Below are 16,551 nucleotides of genomic sequence, written 5' to 3' on the forward strand. Positions count from 1 at the left end.
TAGCCTGCTAGTCGCTAGCCTGCTAGTTGCTAGCCTGCTAGTCATTAGCCTGCTAGTTGCTAGCCTGCTAGTCATTAGCCTGCTAGTTGCTAGCCTGCTAGTCGCTAGTCTGCTAGTCGCTAGCCTGCTAGTCATTAGCCCGCTAGTCGCTAGCCTGCTAGTCATTAGCCCGCTAGTCGCTAGCCTGCTAGTCGCTAGCCTGGTAGTCGCTAGCCTGCTAGTCACTAGCCTGCTAGTCACTAGCTTGCTGGTTGCTAGCCTGCTAGTCGCTAGCCTGCTAGTCGCTAGCCTGCTAGTTGCTAGTCTGCTAGTCATTAGCCTGCTAGTTGCTAGCCTGCTAGTCATTAGCCTGCTAGTTGCTAGCCTGCTAGTTGCTAGCCTGCTAGTCATTAGCCTGCTAGTCGCTATTATGCTGGTTGCTAGTCTGCTAGTCGCTAGCCTGCTAGTCACTAGCCTGCTAGTCATTAGCCTGCTAGTAGCTAGCCTGCTAGTAGCTAGCCTGCTGGTCCCTAGTCTACTCGTAGCTAGCCTGCTGCCACAGAGACAAGTGAAAGAAAAACTGGAGGAAGTCGGTATCACGTGATGTTGATGTTTACGTTTTACTGGGCATGCCCCATTGACTATTCTGGTTGATTATAGCGGCGCATGTAGACACGCCATTGGAATATTCCTTTCCATGGATACCATTGCTTTCGGAAAGGTCATTCGGAGAGAGAAAAACTCCTCATGTAAACGTGGCTAACGTCTGCGTGGGAAATGTGCCTCTGTTCCCGTACCCGATCCACAAGTGGTCCGCCATGACGCCTGTCTGTCCGTACAGCGTGATCGTTAACGTTTCCTTGTACTTCCCATCAGCGGCGTTGGGAGTGTCGTTGCATCACAGATCTTTGAAATTAAATTTGCAGAGTTTTTCTCCTCTAAAAGCGCCAGGAGTCTTAATAACAGGATGAAAATCATCCTGACAGCTGCTACATTATTCCGATGCTAATCTCCTCGTCGGAGGATAAACCAGACAAACGGTGACGGATTTAGGAACCTTAAGTGCGTCCCGTCGCCACGATGCTTTGACGGGCCATCAGGCTTTTAAAGGTTGACTCCAGATTACCGTTCTGTCAGCTTTTACTTTCAGCCGGCGTCAGCGGGCTAAGATTAGCGCCTCGGACGGTGGCGGCCGCTCCTGATTGACGGCGGTGTCGCCGCGCCATCTGGTAACGTCGCGCTCGGATGCGTTTTAAAGATGTCAACAAAAGCAACGTTGCTTTCTTCCTGCTTCCGTGTGAGGACAACCTGTCCAAGGGCAACATTCGCTTTGTGGCTTTTGCTGTGAATCGCAGGGGGACACGGGGTAGGGAGGGGGGGCGGCCGGTGAAACAATGATGTGGAACCAATCCAACCGGCACCCACTTTATCTCTTCCCCTTTTTTCTCATTCCCTTTTCTCCATTTTTTTTGCTATCGGCCGCTATCTTAATGAGCGCCGGCTTTCCATCAAGGGCGAGCGCCAGCCTCCGAGATGCGTTGCAGGCAGGCGGAGCCTTCGGGGAGTTGGCGGGCCAAGGGGGGGGTTGCCGCCATTAAGACAATTTAGACTTGCCAACAGAAGCAGGAGGAGCAGGAGGATTGGCTAACTTTCCAAACATGGGCTATATGTCTATATGTGCCCTGGGATTGGCTGGCTCGCCCGAAGAATGGTTGTTTGTCTATATGTGCCCTGTGATTGGCTGGCTCGCCCGAAGAATCGTTGTTTGTCCATATGAGCCCTGTGATTGGCTGGCTCGTCCGAAGAATGGTTGTTTGTCTATATGTGCCCTGGGATTGGCTGGCTCGCCCGAAGAATGGTCGTTTGTCTATATGTGCCTTGTGATTGGCTGGCTTGCCTGAAGAATTTTTGTTTATCCATATGTGCTTTGTGATTGGCTGGCTCGCCCGAAGAATTTTTGTTTGTCTATATGTGCCCTGGGATTGGCTGGCTCGCCCGAAGAATGGTCGTTTGTATATATGTGGCCTGTGATTGGCTGGCTCGCCCGAAGAATGGTTGTTTGTCTATATGTGCCCTGTGATTGGCTGGCTCGCCCGGAAAATGGTCGTTTGTCTATATGTACCTTGTGATTGGCTGACTCGCCCGAAGAATGGTCGTTTGTATATATGTGGCCTGTGATTGGCTGGCTCGCCCGAAGAATGGTTGTTTGTCTATATGTTCCCTGTGATTGGCTGGCTCGCCCGAAGAATGGTCGTTTGTCTATATGTGCCCTGTGATTGGCTGGCTCGCCCGAAGAATGATTGTCTATATGTGCCCTGTGATTGGCTGGCTCGCCCGAAGGATTGTTGTTTGTCTATATGTTCCCTGTGATTGGCTGGCTCGCCCGGAAAATGGTCGTTTGTCTATATGTTCCCTGTGATTGGCTGGCTCGCCCGGAAAATGGTCGTTTGTCTATATGTACCTTGTGATTGGCTGGCTCGCCCGAAGAATGGTCGTTTGTATATATGTGGCCTGTGATTGGCTGGCTCGCCCGAAGAATGGTTGTTTGTCTATATGTGCCCTGTGATTGGCTGGCTCGCCCGGAAAATGGTCGTTTGTCTATATGTACCTTGTGATTGGCTGGCTCGCCCGAAGAATTTTTGTTTGTCTATATGTGCCCTGTGATTGGCTAGAAAATGACTGAATGAAATGCGACTTATACTCCAGTGTGACTTATGTATGTTTTTTTCTACCTAATTCTACATTAATATTCCGTATTATATTCCGGAGCGACTTTTATTCCAGAAAATACGCTACTTTGGGCTGTGCGCTTAAAAACAGGAAAAACAATAGCGCAGGCAACACAGCAGGGGTGCGTTTTTTGGCCAATTTTCCCTCTTTGGTGTGCAGCGGTTCAGGAGTAGAAGGCTCGTCGTCTTTCCCGAACACATCCCTGACGTCGCGTCACAAGGCAGCCCGGATTCGGCATTGTGCATGCATCCCATAATGAGGCAGCAGAGACTCATTGGCATGCATGAGAGAAGAAGCGGGCGAGTCCCAAAGGCGACACACAATAGCCAACGTGCGGTAAACATCCATCTTAAGGGGCGGCAACAATGGGAAGATCCCATTATGTGGACCCGTAACGTGGACACATTATGTCGGACATGACGGCGTTCCGACCAAGCTGAGAGCTCCATTTCCTTGGAGTTCACCGAAGCAAGGCGGCGTTCCACGCCTGAAAGACACAATCTTGTGTATTCTCTTTCACATATTCTCCGGGACAAGGAAGTAAATGTATTCAAACTCCGGGGGAATTGGGCATCGGCGCAGCACACGAGGCGCATTGCTGTCTTCCATATGACTGCAGGAATTTGGCAAGTGTTGCCGTTGTGTTGATTTGTTCCGAGCTAACGTCCTTGGAGTGGTGCTGAATAACGTCCTGAAGCTCCAGCCAAGGAGGAGCCAAAAGAGGAGATGTTTACAAAAGTTTGGAATGTCGCCGGGAGTTGCTATTAGCAGCTGCCATTTCTGTGCCGATATCGGAAATCTGATACGGAAAGTCGGCACGGAGACGGAGATTGCTGCAGGTGAAGGTAGCAGATGTCTTCTCCGGAGAAGCCATTATCTTTGACTTTATGGAACGCTGCTAATTAAAGGAAAAACAGACGCGAGGAGAACCATCATCTTTTCGTCCTTCTCTTCTCTGACAGCGCCGTTCCAAAGTGTGTCTTTCACGTAACAGAGGTCGGAACGACATGTCATTTTTCCCAGATGGCCGGAATATCAATTTCAGTTTAGCTGTGATAAAGTCTCCTTGGGAATGCTGGCTCTCTGTAGAGCGCCCAGGTCTGCCGTAACGGAACGTCACAACAACATGTAAGCAGCAGTGAGATCCCAACCCACTTGCGGGTTCTCCCGGGAATGTTTGAGTCGCCGACTTAGCACGTTAGCACAGCTTCTTTCTGACAGCGCTTCCAGCCCCGGCTGCGAGATGGAGTATCTGGCAAAGGGGAGGTGGCACTCCGCGGAAAACGTTGTGACGCGAGGGCGCGCGACAGGCAGGAAATTAAACATGGCGACATGACAACGATCCGCATCTTCGGCGGGCGAGATATAATTACTGATTTGCATTCAGACCCGAGTCGGGATAAGCGGCATGGAAAATGGATGCATGGATTTGCATTCATTTCCATGTCAGGGGTACCTGCCCCAACCCCCGCCCACCCCCGGGGTCGGGGTTTGCGGGGGGTCGGTCTGACCAGATTCCTGCAGAGATACAACATAAATATTTAGACAGCCGCCACACATCCTTTTTCCATCCGCAGCCTTTCCCGCTACCTTTGTGTTCCGCCTCCGTGTTGTCTGACAGGATGCTGGAGGACATCCACCCCCCACACCGCCCCCACCCCACACCCCCGGGGAACAACTTTACTACTTTTTCTGGCTTCTTTCCACCGTAACAAAACCTTGTCGTCAGTGTACACGGTCCACAGTCTGGATAACATCTCATTGACGGGGAGCCAAAAGACTGTTGGTCCTCAGAGTCGCTTTGGGATTTGGGAGAGAAGCTGCCGGCTTTTCACAAATTGGAAGGAAAAAAAGGATCCTGGTGACCACAAACATCTCCTAATTTGGTGCTTTGATGTTCACTTGGATCATGCCTTGCTAAAAAGGGGACATGAGGCTTGGGGGGAGTTTAGAGCTTAGGGTCTTAGTGTTTTATAGGGTTAGGATTTAGGGCTTAGGGTCTTAGTGTTTTATTGGGTTAGGGTCTTAGTGTTTTATTGGGTTGGGGTTTAGGGGTAGGGTCGTAGTGTTTTATTGGGTTAGGGTCTTAGTGTTTTATTGGGTTAGGGTTTAGGGGTAGGGTCTTAGTGTTTTATTGGGTTAGGGTCTTAGTGTTTTATTGGGTTAGGGTTTAGGGGTAGGGTCTTAGTGTTTTATTGGGTTGGGGTTTAGGGGTAGGGTCTTCGTTTTTTATTGGGTTAGGGTTTAGGATTAGGGTCTTAGTGTTTTATTAGGTTAGGGGTAGGGTCTTAGTGTTTTATTAGGTTAAAGGTAGGGTCTTAGTGTTTTATTGCGTTTGGGTTTAGGGGTAGGGTCTTAGTGTTCTATTGGGTTCGGGTTTAGGGGTAGGGTCTTAGTGTTTTATTGGGTTAGGGTCTTAGTGTTTTATTGGGTTGGGGTTTAGGGGTAGGGTCTTAGTGTTTTATTGGGTTAGGGTCTTAGTGTTTTCTTGGGTTGGGGTTTAGGGGTAGGGTCTTAGTGTTTTATTGGGTTAGGGTTTAGGGGTAGGGTCTTTGTGTTTTATTGGATTAGGGTTTAGGGGTAGGGTCTTCGTGTTTTATTGGGTTAGGGTCTTAGTGTTTTATTGGATTAGGGTTTAGGGGTAGGGTCTTAGTGTTTTATTGGGTTAGGGTCTTAGTGTTTTATTGGGTTAGGGTTTTAGTGTTTTATTGGGTTAGGGTTAGGGTCTTAGTGTTTTATTGGGTTAGGGTTAGGGTCTTAGTGTTTTATTGGGTTAGGGTCTTAGTGTTTTATTGGGTTAGGGTCTTAGTGTTTTATTAGGTTAGAGGTAGGGTCTTAGTGTTTTATTGCGTTTGGGTTTAGGGGTAGGGTCTTAGTGTTCTATTGGGTTCGGGTTTAGGGGTAGGGTCTTAGTGTTTCATTGGGTTAGGGTTAGGGTCTTAGTGTTTTATTGGGTTGGGGTTTAGGGGTAGGGTCTTAGTGTTTTATTGGGTTAGGGTCTTTGTGTTTTATTGGGTTAGGGTTTGGATCTTAGTGTTTTATTGGGTTAGGGTTTAGGGGTAGAGTCTTAGTGTTTTATTGGGTTAGGGTTAGGGTCTTAGTGTTTTATTGGGTTAGGGTTTAGGGGTAGGGTCTAATGAGTTCTTGCTATACGTGGCGACAAGTTTCATGGAAATCCATGGGGGAGTTTTTTCATAGTCGGGCTTAGTAACCAACTTGTCCTTGCAACCTAACTTTGAGACATGATTGGGAGAATCCTAAGCGGATCTATGAACACCCCCCCCCTGTGCCCCCCCTCTCAATGTCCCAGCTGTAGCGCCGCAATGATGACATTCTGGTCATTCTGGTCATTCATTCTGTACGGAAAGTGTTGCCGCCGCCGCCGATGATGAAAATGCGTATCATGATGGAAATCAGGAGATGCCCCCGTGTCCCGCCCCCCCCCCCCGTGGGGATGCAGTTTACATCAGATGGAGCCAGGATGGCCTGCAACACAGCTGCTCCCAAATCACGGCGACAAGCGCCACCTGTTGCGTGTCCTCGGCAGAACCGCTGACCCGTTTAAGTGGCATCAAATTAAAAGCCACTTTTGTTGTTTGGCTACTATTTCCCTCTCTTTACAAAAGTACAAAAGATAGGTATGGGGGGCGGGGTGGGGGGGGGCATAGGTGGCCTTTTTCTGCTCCCTCTCTAAGCAATTTTCAGCTCGAGTGAGCAGAGACATGTCGGTGGCAACAAGAACGGTAATGAAGCTCATTTATTGCCATTGTCCCGTGGCAGCGCAGAAGACAAAAGAAGCCATTTAGGCGTTTGAGTCGGACAGGAAGTTGCCTGGCACCTTATGTTCATCAGTCAAAAGGCGGCCGTCATGATGAGGTTGCGTCCACAACGCAGCGGGCGGCAGCCGCATGATTGATAGCTAACGCTAAGATAGTCGCCGCTCCCCTCTCTCCCCGGGCGATCGCTCCGAGTCGGAGCTTTCGACATGAGCGCTAGGACTTGCTTGGTCTCTGCAGAGTCTAGTCTGAGGCTCAACGGGGGCAGCGGGAAGGTGCACGGAAGGCGGGCCACCCGTGGGGCTGAGGTACGACGCCGCTCTAATCCATTTGTCCTCAAGTGTGTCCCATTTGTATTGTTGCCATTTGGCGGCATAAATCACTCGGACTTAAACATTTTATGGGGATTAGCACGGCTTAGCACCCTGCCCCGACGTCACCATTAGGGACTGCTGATAAGCGAAGGGTGAAGAACGAGGCAACAACGTCACACCGAGTGTGCAATGCTTGAAAATACTCAATATACTCAGAAATAAAAATAAATAAATAAAATAAAAATCTTTAATTATATTAGGAAAGCAGGAAGTGAACAAGCACTAGGACTGCGTTAAAAATAAATATAAATATCTTTAATTATATTAGGAAAGCAGGAAGTGAACAAGGACTAGGACTATGTTAAAATATAAAAGTAAAAATCTTTAATTATATATTAGGAAAGCAGGAAGTGAACAAGGACTAGGACTATGTTGAAAAATAAAAATAAAAATCTTTAATTATTTTAGGAAAGCAGGAAGTGAACAAGGCCTAGGACCATGTTAAAAAATAAAAATCTTTAATTATATATTAGGAAAGCAGGAAGTGAACAAGGACTAGGGCCATGTTAAAAAATAAAAATAAAAATCTTGAATTATATTAGGAAAGCAGGAAGTGAACAAGGACTAGGACTATGTTAAAAAATAAAAATAAAAATCTTGAATTATATTAGGGAAGCAGGAAGTAAACAAGGACTTGGACTACGTTAAAAATAAAAATAAAAATAAAAATAAAAATAAAAATAAAAATAAAAATAAAAATAAAAATAAAAATAAAAATAAAAATAAAAATAAAAATAAAAATAAATCTTTAATTATATTAGGAAAGCAGGAAGTGAACAAATGCAACAGTTACTGATTGTAAAAGATGGAGGGGTAGGATTTAATAAGCTTTGCTTCTTCCTACTCCTTTTGGACATGTGGAACTGGGAACTTATTATGGGATGCATTCAATTGTAATCTGATGCATGTTCAAATGAAATTAAACCATGACTATATTTTGCATTTCCCTCCATTAGACAGTGCATGGCTTCATGACATTAGCATTGTTTGGGTTGGAGTCTGAAGCCGGGGTCCCGACCCAGTTTGTCCCGTCTCAAGCATTCCTCGGCTAAATTTAGCAGGATTTGTTACCCAGTAAAGGTCTTTCCATTCAGTGCCCAAGAATCCACTCCTGCGGCTGAAAATAAAGCAGAGAAAGAATTTGGCCTTTCAATGAGCTGACAGATGCGTTTGAGGGACCTTCGCCACGCAACAATTTCTCAGCGTTTTCATCTCTGACAGCAAATACAAGCCAGACTGATTATCAAACACATGTTAAGGAAGCACTAAGCGGAATAGTTCCACGCTAATGTGACAGCACCTTCATGAATATCTCATCTTCGCCTGGTTCCAAATGCTCTTTGTTCTCGCCTGCAGGTTCGGCGTGAGTAGGAGGCGTCGCCAACCAGGAGCAGATGCCATGGATGCATTCAACTTCACGTACTGGAACGCCTCGGACGGCAACGACACCGACGCCGCGGAGGAGAGCGAGAGCGCCTACAAGACGGTGGAGGTGGTGTTCATCGTGTTGGTGGCCGGGTCCCTCAGTCTGGTCACTGTGATCGGAAACATCCTGGTCATGCTGTCCATCAAAGTCAACAGGAACTTGCAGACGGTCAACAATTATTTTCTCTTCAGTCTGGCGTGCGCCGACTTAATTATTGGACTGTGTTCCATGAACTTGTACACGGTCTACATCGTCATCGGGTACTGGCCTCTGGGCCCGGTGGTCTGTGACCTGTGGCTGGCACTGGACTACGTGGTCAGCAACGCGTCCGTTATGAACCTTCTCATCATAAGCTTCGACAGATACTTCTGCGTCACGAAGCCGCTCAGCTACCCGGTCAAGAGGACCACCAAAATGGCGGGGATGATGATCGCCGCCGCCTGGGTGCTGTCTTTCATCCTGTGGGCGCCCGCCATCCTCTTTTGGCAGTTCATCGTGGGTGGGCGGACAGTGCCTGAGAAGGAGTGCTACATTCAGTTCTTCTCCAACGCCGCCGTCACGTTCGGCACGGCCATCGCCGCTTTCTACTTGCCCGTCATCATCATGATTCAGCTCTACTGGCAGATCTCCAGGGCGAGCAAGAGCCGCGTGAAGAAGGAGAACCGAAAACCGTCGGGAGGCAACGCCGAGCCCCTGTCGCCCGCTCAACGGACACCCAACAACAACAACATACCCGGCGAGAACGTCGGTTGCTCCCAGACCCGGAACGCCGACGATACCGTAAACCAACACGACGGCCGCATGCAGAACGGAAAAGCTCCGACTTCGACTACGAATGACGCCGAAACCGAAGGCGACGACGCAACAAGGGACGTCTGCGCTCCCGGAGAAGAGAAGGAAAGCTCCAATGATTCCACTTCGGGCAGCGTTGCCGCGTCCAACACGAAGGACGAAGAAGCGGCGCCCTCTGCGGCCAACTCCAGCGCCGACACCAACCAGTCTCTTCCTCGCCAGCGCGCCAAGGCGGGCGGTTCCAAGCTAACCTGCATCAAAATCAAGGCTAAATCCCCCAAAGGTGACTGCTACACGCCTTCCAACGCCACCGTGGAAATAGTCCCCGCGTCTGAGCGGCAGAACCACGTGGCCCGCAAGATCGTCAAGATGACCAAGCAGCCGCCCAACAAGAAGAAGAAAGCGGCGCCGTCGCGGGAGAAGAAAGTGACGCGCACCATCATGGCGATCCTGGTGGCGTTCGTGGCCACGTGGACGCCGTACAACGTCATGGTCCTCATCAACACCTTCTGCTCCAGCTGCGTCCCCAGCACGGTGTGGACGCTGGGGTACTGGCTTTGCTACATCAACAGCACCATCAACCCCGCCTGCTACGCCCTCTGCAACGTCACCTTCAAGAAGACCTTCAAGCACCTCCTGCTGTGCCAGTACAAGAACATTCGCTCGGCCAGATAGAGATGTGTGTGCGTGTTGTGTGAATGGCCGTTCTATCCGCCGCGCATCAGTTAGCCGGGACTCCAAAGGAGCAGCTAGCGCACCACGACAACTTCACACTGGGACAATAGGGCTGCCTGAATTGAAATACTTCGTAACGGGTATTCGGTTCAGTGACAATACTTGTCGATAAGTGTACAAAGTACTCTTTGTGTTCCACGCTACATCACAGCGCACCCCTGACCGCACGGACGACATTAAAACTGGTTTTCATCCTCATTAGGTCGATTCTAGCTAGCTAGCTGCAATGAGGCCGCTTTTAGGTCCCCCATTACGGAGGAAAAACTTCCTTCCTCGTGGACTTGACCCGCCTGTAGCTAGAAACCGAAACCGAAACTCGTCCTTGAAACCGAAACCGAGTCTGTCCGGTTGACAGACTGGCCTTTTCGCTCAACGGCTAGCTCTCTCACCCCTCGTTCGTTCTGCGGATTTTGATTGGAACCGAGGTCCAAACGCTGGGGTGGTTGAACCGGGTGGGTTACACTGACCCTGATCAAAGTGCGGTTTTGGTGGCAGTGGCTATGCGGATCTAAACCTTTGAGTGGCGCTTTTTATTGTCGTTTTGCAGACCTCGGTTCGAACCCGAAAAGAAGCGTTGGACTGGTTGAAATCGGCGGGTTACAAGTGTAAAAAAAAAGGAGGCTTCACTACACGTCTTAAAACAAGGTCATCAGTCTGTATTGTTTGATCATTTTGCTTTTTTCAGCAAACAGGCTATCCTTGCATTAGCTTGCCGTCGTCACGATCATGTTAGCACTGTAGCTCGCATAGCTATGCTAGCATTGCTAACGTTTATGTCCTCCTGTCCCTGTCCATCATGTTACATCGTCCGACGTCATGTATGGCATCTATGATGTTGGAGCTAGCTCTCTCACCCCTCGGACTTTGGTTGGAACCCGGGTCCAAACGCTGGGGTGGTTGAACCGGGTGGGTTCCACTGACCCCGATCAAAGTCCGAGTGGCGCTTTTGACAGTCGTTCTGCAGGCTTCGATTCAAACCCGAGGAGAAGCGTTGGACTGGTTGAAACCGGCGGGTTAAAAGTGTAAACAAAAGGAGGCTTCACTACACGTCTTAAAACAAGGTCATCAGTCTGTATGTTTGATCATTTTGGGTTTTTTTCATCAAACAAGCTAACCTTGCATTAGCTTGCCGTTGTGACGATCACGTTAGCTTTGTAGCTCACATAGCTATGCTAGTATTGCTAACGTTTGTGTCCTCCATCGTCCTACGTCATGTATGGCATTTATGATGTCGGACAAGTGCAGAGGTACAGGGTGTCTGCAAAAGGTGGATCGAGTACCCAACAGACATTAGCATCATTAGCATCATTAGCGTTAAGACTAAACACACAAGTCAGACTCATAGGAATAAACTACAAAACGGGACCTTTAACGTTCAAGGTCATGGTTCTCCATGTTTTTTCTCAATGTTTCAATTTTCGGCGCATGCGCTAGCAGGTTGCAAGCTAGCAGTCAAAAGATGCATCAGCGATTGTTCTGCCCGACTTTGTTTTGTTGACACAAATCTGGATGTTTGCTAAGGCGGGGCTAATAACATATTTATGTGTGCTGTCAAATAAGCAGATACGGTCGGAGCTCAGAGCTTATTAGCGTGCATGTGTGAGTGTGCGCTGGATCGATAGCGCCTCCGTGTGTGCGTGTGCATGTGTGTGCGTGTGTGTGTGTGTTGATGCGTGGTTGCACACTCCGAGTTTGGAGTTGACTATGGATCACAGCTTGACGAGCTGCTGATCTTTATCGAAAACAAAAGGGCTACTAGCATGGTATGTTGTGTTTAGCTAGCTTCGATAATAGTCCGAGGTACTTACCTGGCCGCCATATTGGATGGGGCATACAAGTCAATGTACTTTCATAAAGAACATTTTTGTCAACAAACCCTCTTGTTTATACGTTCCCACGTGCATCCATGGACTTGGGAAACTGGCACCAAACGCAATTCCGATCAGGTGGTAGTATTCCCAAGTATGTTAAACAATGTTAACGTTGACTTGTATTAATTTAAAAAAAAATGACATGACTACCACCAGGAATACCAGGACATGGATACTAGTACATGACTACTACCAGGAATACCATGACATGACTACTAGTACATGACTACTACCAGGAATACCATGACATGACTACTAGTACATGACCACTACCAGGAATACCATGACATGACTACTACCAGGAATACCATGAAATGACTACTAGTACATGACCACTACCAGGAATACCATGACATGACTACTAGTACATGACCACTACCAGGAATACCATGACATGACTACTAGTACATGACCACTACCAGGAATACCATGACATGACTACTACCAGGAATACCATGAAATGACTACGAGTACATGACCACTACCAGGAATACCATGACATGACTACTACCAGGAATACCATGAAATCACTACTAGTACATGACCACTACCAGGAATACCATGAAATGACTACTAGTACATGACCACTACCAGGAATACCATGACATGACTACTAGTACATGACCACTACCAGGAATACCATGACATGACTACTACCAGGAATACCATGAAATGACTACGAGTACATGACCACTACCAGGAATACCATGACATGACTACTACCAGGAATACCATGACATGACTACTAGTACATGACCACTACCAGGAATACCATGACATGACTACTACCAGGAATACCATGAAATGACTACGAGTACATGACCACTACCAGGAATACCATGACATGACTACCACCAGGAATACCACGACATGACTACTATTGTATTAATTTACAGCCATCCAATATGGCGGCGACGTTGACATGCGGCGTCTATGTCGATGGTTTATACATATAGCTACGGTCATAACAATCCGTAGTCATCATCATCGCGACTCCCATGATGCAATGTTTCGTAACCGACATGGCTTCCATGAGTTCCACATCGGCCATGCTGGAACCCACTACACACGCAGACCATGAACAGTACAAGAATCAGCATTTATGATTTATGACAATATCAATGGTGTCTTACCTTTGCCGTTGTCTCCAGCGGCTTGGTTTCGTACCGACGACAAACAAAGTGCGAGTCCATCCTTTGGGCTTGGGGGTGGTTGTGTGGGGTGGCGGTTTCTACCAGAAACCATGACCCATGACGCAGGAACTCCCTGTGATGACAACTTCCTGTCGCGTCTTTCCACTCGATTTCCGCTCAACTAATCAATCTGAAACTCACAAGCGGAAATCGAATTTATTTTGGTTGAAAAATTCCGAATGAGATGTCAATCATTCAGATGTGACGTTGTGTTGATGAATCGTAATGAAATACCACGACATTACGACTACCACGTGACTACCACCACCAGAGGGGGAGAAGCCGCCAACTGTGGCCCAGAAAGGTGCACTGTCTCTGGGTACATGCTACGAAAAGCCCCTATAAGTCCATGGAGGTCAAAGGCACACTTTTAGCACATCAGCTGCTGGTCATGTTAGCGTGCGCTTCCCCTCATCGTGCAGCGTTTTGGTACATCGTATCGTTCCGTATGATCTAATCGGTCACATATTTAACATGTATATTGTGAGTATGAAAGTGTATGAAAGTGTCGCCACCCCACCCGGGCCGCATGACGTCCATTAGTGAGCGCCCCACGCTCCATTGGCGTCCTTCAGGCTGTACACGTTTTGTGAAACATTAGCTCATTACATGCTCAGCTAGAGCGCGTTCATGCTCAGCACCGGAAGTAAACTCACCTTTTCATCCATTCGGTGACAACAATCCGCATTATTCCGCCGACCAGGAGGCCAAATTAGCCTTTTTGTTGCGCTCGATTGCACTTCTTTGAGCGCGTTTAGCAACGTGGACTTTAATGAGCTTCAAAGCGAGATCCTTGTAGCTAGTGCATTGGCGGCCATTTGCTGCTGAGGGTGGTTTGAACTCTGACCCTTGAAGTGGGCGGTGCCAAATCAACCAGGCCTTAGCTGCTAACCACTTAGCCACGTTCCATGATGCGAAATTTTCAAAATTGTCATGTGATCATTAATGTGCCGTCAGAGCCAATCGGGCTCCTTTTCACACGGCTTGAAGTCAAAGGGCTCCACCTCTTTCTTATAGGGGTGCACAAGAAGGACACATAGGACGTAGGAAAGGAGACAAGGTGTCCAAAACACGACTCTTATCGGAAGATTGTACCGAGCAGTTATTTTTTTTAAAGTGCCTTAGCGGGAATGCTAACTGCTCTTGTGTGTTTGTTTGGCTCTGAGCTCCTTCAACGTCGTCATTATTATGCGGTGCGTTTGTGGGCGTGGGTGTGGGTGTGGGTTTTCGGTTTTTGGTTGGGGGTTTATTCCCGAAATGGCACAAGACAGTGAGAGTCGAACAAACAAGCTTCCAAAGACTCGGTGGACTATTTTCACTTTCAATTTTTCTAAAATCGCTTTAATTTTTTTGTATATAAACGCTTTAGTGGTGTTTTTTTTTTTTTTTTTTTTGGTCTGTGGGCATGGTTTTGCAAAACACCGCCAACATTGGACACTAGGGGGGGCAAAAGAACGCCTGCCGCTTGTTTTTCCTGTTTGTGTTGTTTTCCTGTGACGTGTGGCTTGGTTGTTTGTAAATACGGAAATCTATATATGGAACTATACAGTATATACACTAATGTACATAATATGCCTGTTTAATAGCTGATATCTACAATGACTACCCGTCCCCGACCCCGACCCCCCCCTGTCTTCCCACCCTGGACAGCGCCCCCTGTAGAGTAGCGATGCTATTCATTTCTCATGTTTGTGCTTCGATGGTGCCATATTCTTTCAGGATGGAAATGATAACAGAAATAAAAATGTTTGAAATCTGTTTTTTATTATTTATTCCTTCAGGGAAGAGAGGTGGGGGGTGGGGTGGGGGGGGGGGGGGTTAGCTGACGTTAATCGGGATTACAAAGTCAACAAACTGAGGTACCGGGAATAAACCGATCAAAGAAAAGAGGGGTTAAAAGGTTAAAGGTCATGTACAGCGTCTTGGTTTGACTACCAGTTAACATCTGGACGTGCCGACGTCTGCTACCGCCCTCCGATACTACAGGACACCTTGGAATAGTCTTCATCGTCATCGTCATCGTCGTCGTCCTCCTCCGCTCGCTTCGCCATCCTCATCCTCCTCGCCATCAGTCCATTTGGCCGCGCTCTCGCTTCTTGCCTTCTTTCTTCTGCTTCTTGGCATCTGGAGGAGGACAAACAGGAGGACAAGGATGATGAGGGAGACCTCCACCGGGGAAGGAGATGTGTGACCTTCGACCTCGGCCGCCTGGCTCTCGGCAGCTCACATGTCCGTCACAGCCGAGAAGATGCCGGGAAGAACGGCGACAGGTGGCAAAGCACGCAAGGCAGTGATGACATGAAATACACACATTGGAGTACTTGGTCCCAATACTGGGAATACCATGACATGACTACTAGTACATGACTACTACCAGGAATACCATCACATGACTACTACCAGGAATACCATCACATGACTACTACCAGGAATACCATGACATGACTACTACCAGTAATACCATCACATGACTACTACCAGGAATACCATGACATGACTACTAGTACATGACTACTACCAGGAATACCATGACATGACTACTAGTACATGACTACTACCAGGAATACCATGACATGACTACTAGTACATGACTACTACCAGGAATACCATGACATGACTACTAGTACATGACTACTACCAGGAATACCATGACTTGACTACTCGTACATGACTACTACCAGGAAATACCACGACATGACTACTACCAGGAATACCACGACATGACTACTACCAGGAATACCACGACATGACTACTACCAGGAATACCATGACATGACTACTAGTACATGACTACTACCAGGAATACCATGACATGACTACTAGTACATGACTACTACCAGGAATACCATGACATGACTACTAGTACATGACTACTACCAGGAATACTATGACATGACTACTACCAGGAATACCATGACATGACTACTAGTACATGACTACTACCAGGAATACCATGACATGACTACTAGTACATGACTACTACCAGGAATACCATGAAATGACTACTAGTACGTGACCACTACCAGGAATAGCATGACATGACTACTAGTACATGACTACTACCAGGAATACCATGGCATGATTACTAGTACATGACTACTACCAGGAATACCATCACATGACTACTACCAGGAATACCATGACGTGACTACTAGTACATGACTACTACCAGGAATACCATGACATGACTACTAGTACATGACTACTACCAGGAATACCATGACATGACTACTAGTACATGACTACTACCAGGAATACCATGACATGACTACTAGTCCATGACTACTACCAGGAATACCATGACATGACTACTAGTACATGACTACTACCAGGAATACCACGACATGACTACTACCAGGAATACCATGAAATGACTACTAGTACATGACTACTACCAGGAATACCATGACATGACTACTAGTACATGACTACTACCAGGAATACCATGACATGACTACTAGTACATGACTACTACCAGGAATACCATGACATGACTACTAGTACATGACTACTACCAGGAATACCATGACATGACTACTAGTACATGACTACTGCCAGGAATACCATGACATGACTACTAGTACATGACTACTACCAGGAATACTATGACATGACTACTACCAGGAATACCATGACATGACTACTAGTACATGACTACCACCAGGAATACCATGA

General features: G+C 47.5%; 2 protein-coding genes across 3 annotated transcripts in view; one reads left to right on the forward strand and one right to left on the reverse strand.

The window, feature by feature from the left end:
* Positions 1-14,649, forward strand: part of chrm2a (cholinergic receptor, muscarinic 2a) — a 51,666-nt gene extending 37,017 nt beyond the window's left edge. For both annotated transcript variants that reach the window (XM_058078765.1, XM_058078766.1), the window contains one exon: positions 8,216-14,649. In XM_058078765.1, the coding sequence (XP_057934748.1) occupies positions 8,259-9,752 (1,494 nt within the window). In that variant the 5' untranslated portion in view covers positions 8,216-8,258 and the 3' untranslated portion in view covers positions 9,753-14,649. The remainder of the gene's footprint in view (positions 1-8,215) is intronic.
* The window catches only part of ptn (pleiotrophin), a 30,210-nt gene continuing 28,278 nt past the window's right edge, over positions 14,620-16,551 (reverse strand). The window contains exon 5 of the mRNA XM_058078767.1: positions 14,620-15,000. Coding sequence (XP_057934750.1) covers positions 14,945-15,000 — 56 coding nt within the window. The 3' untranslated portion in view covers positions 14,620-14,944. The remainder of the gene's footprint in view (positions 15,001-16,551) is intronic.

Source organism: Doryrhamphus excisus, chromosome 7, assembly GCF_030265055.1.
Source record: "Doryrhamphus excisus isolate RoL2022-K1 chromosome 7, RoL_Dexc_1.0, whole genome shotgun sequence".
Lineage (NCBI taxonomy): Eukaryota > Metazoa > Chordata > Actinopteri > Syngnathiformes > Syngnathidae > Doryrhamphus > Doryrhamphus excisus.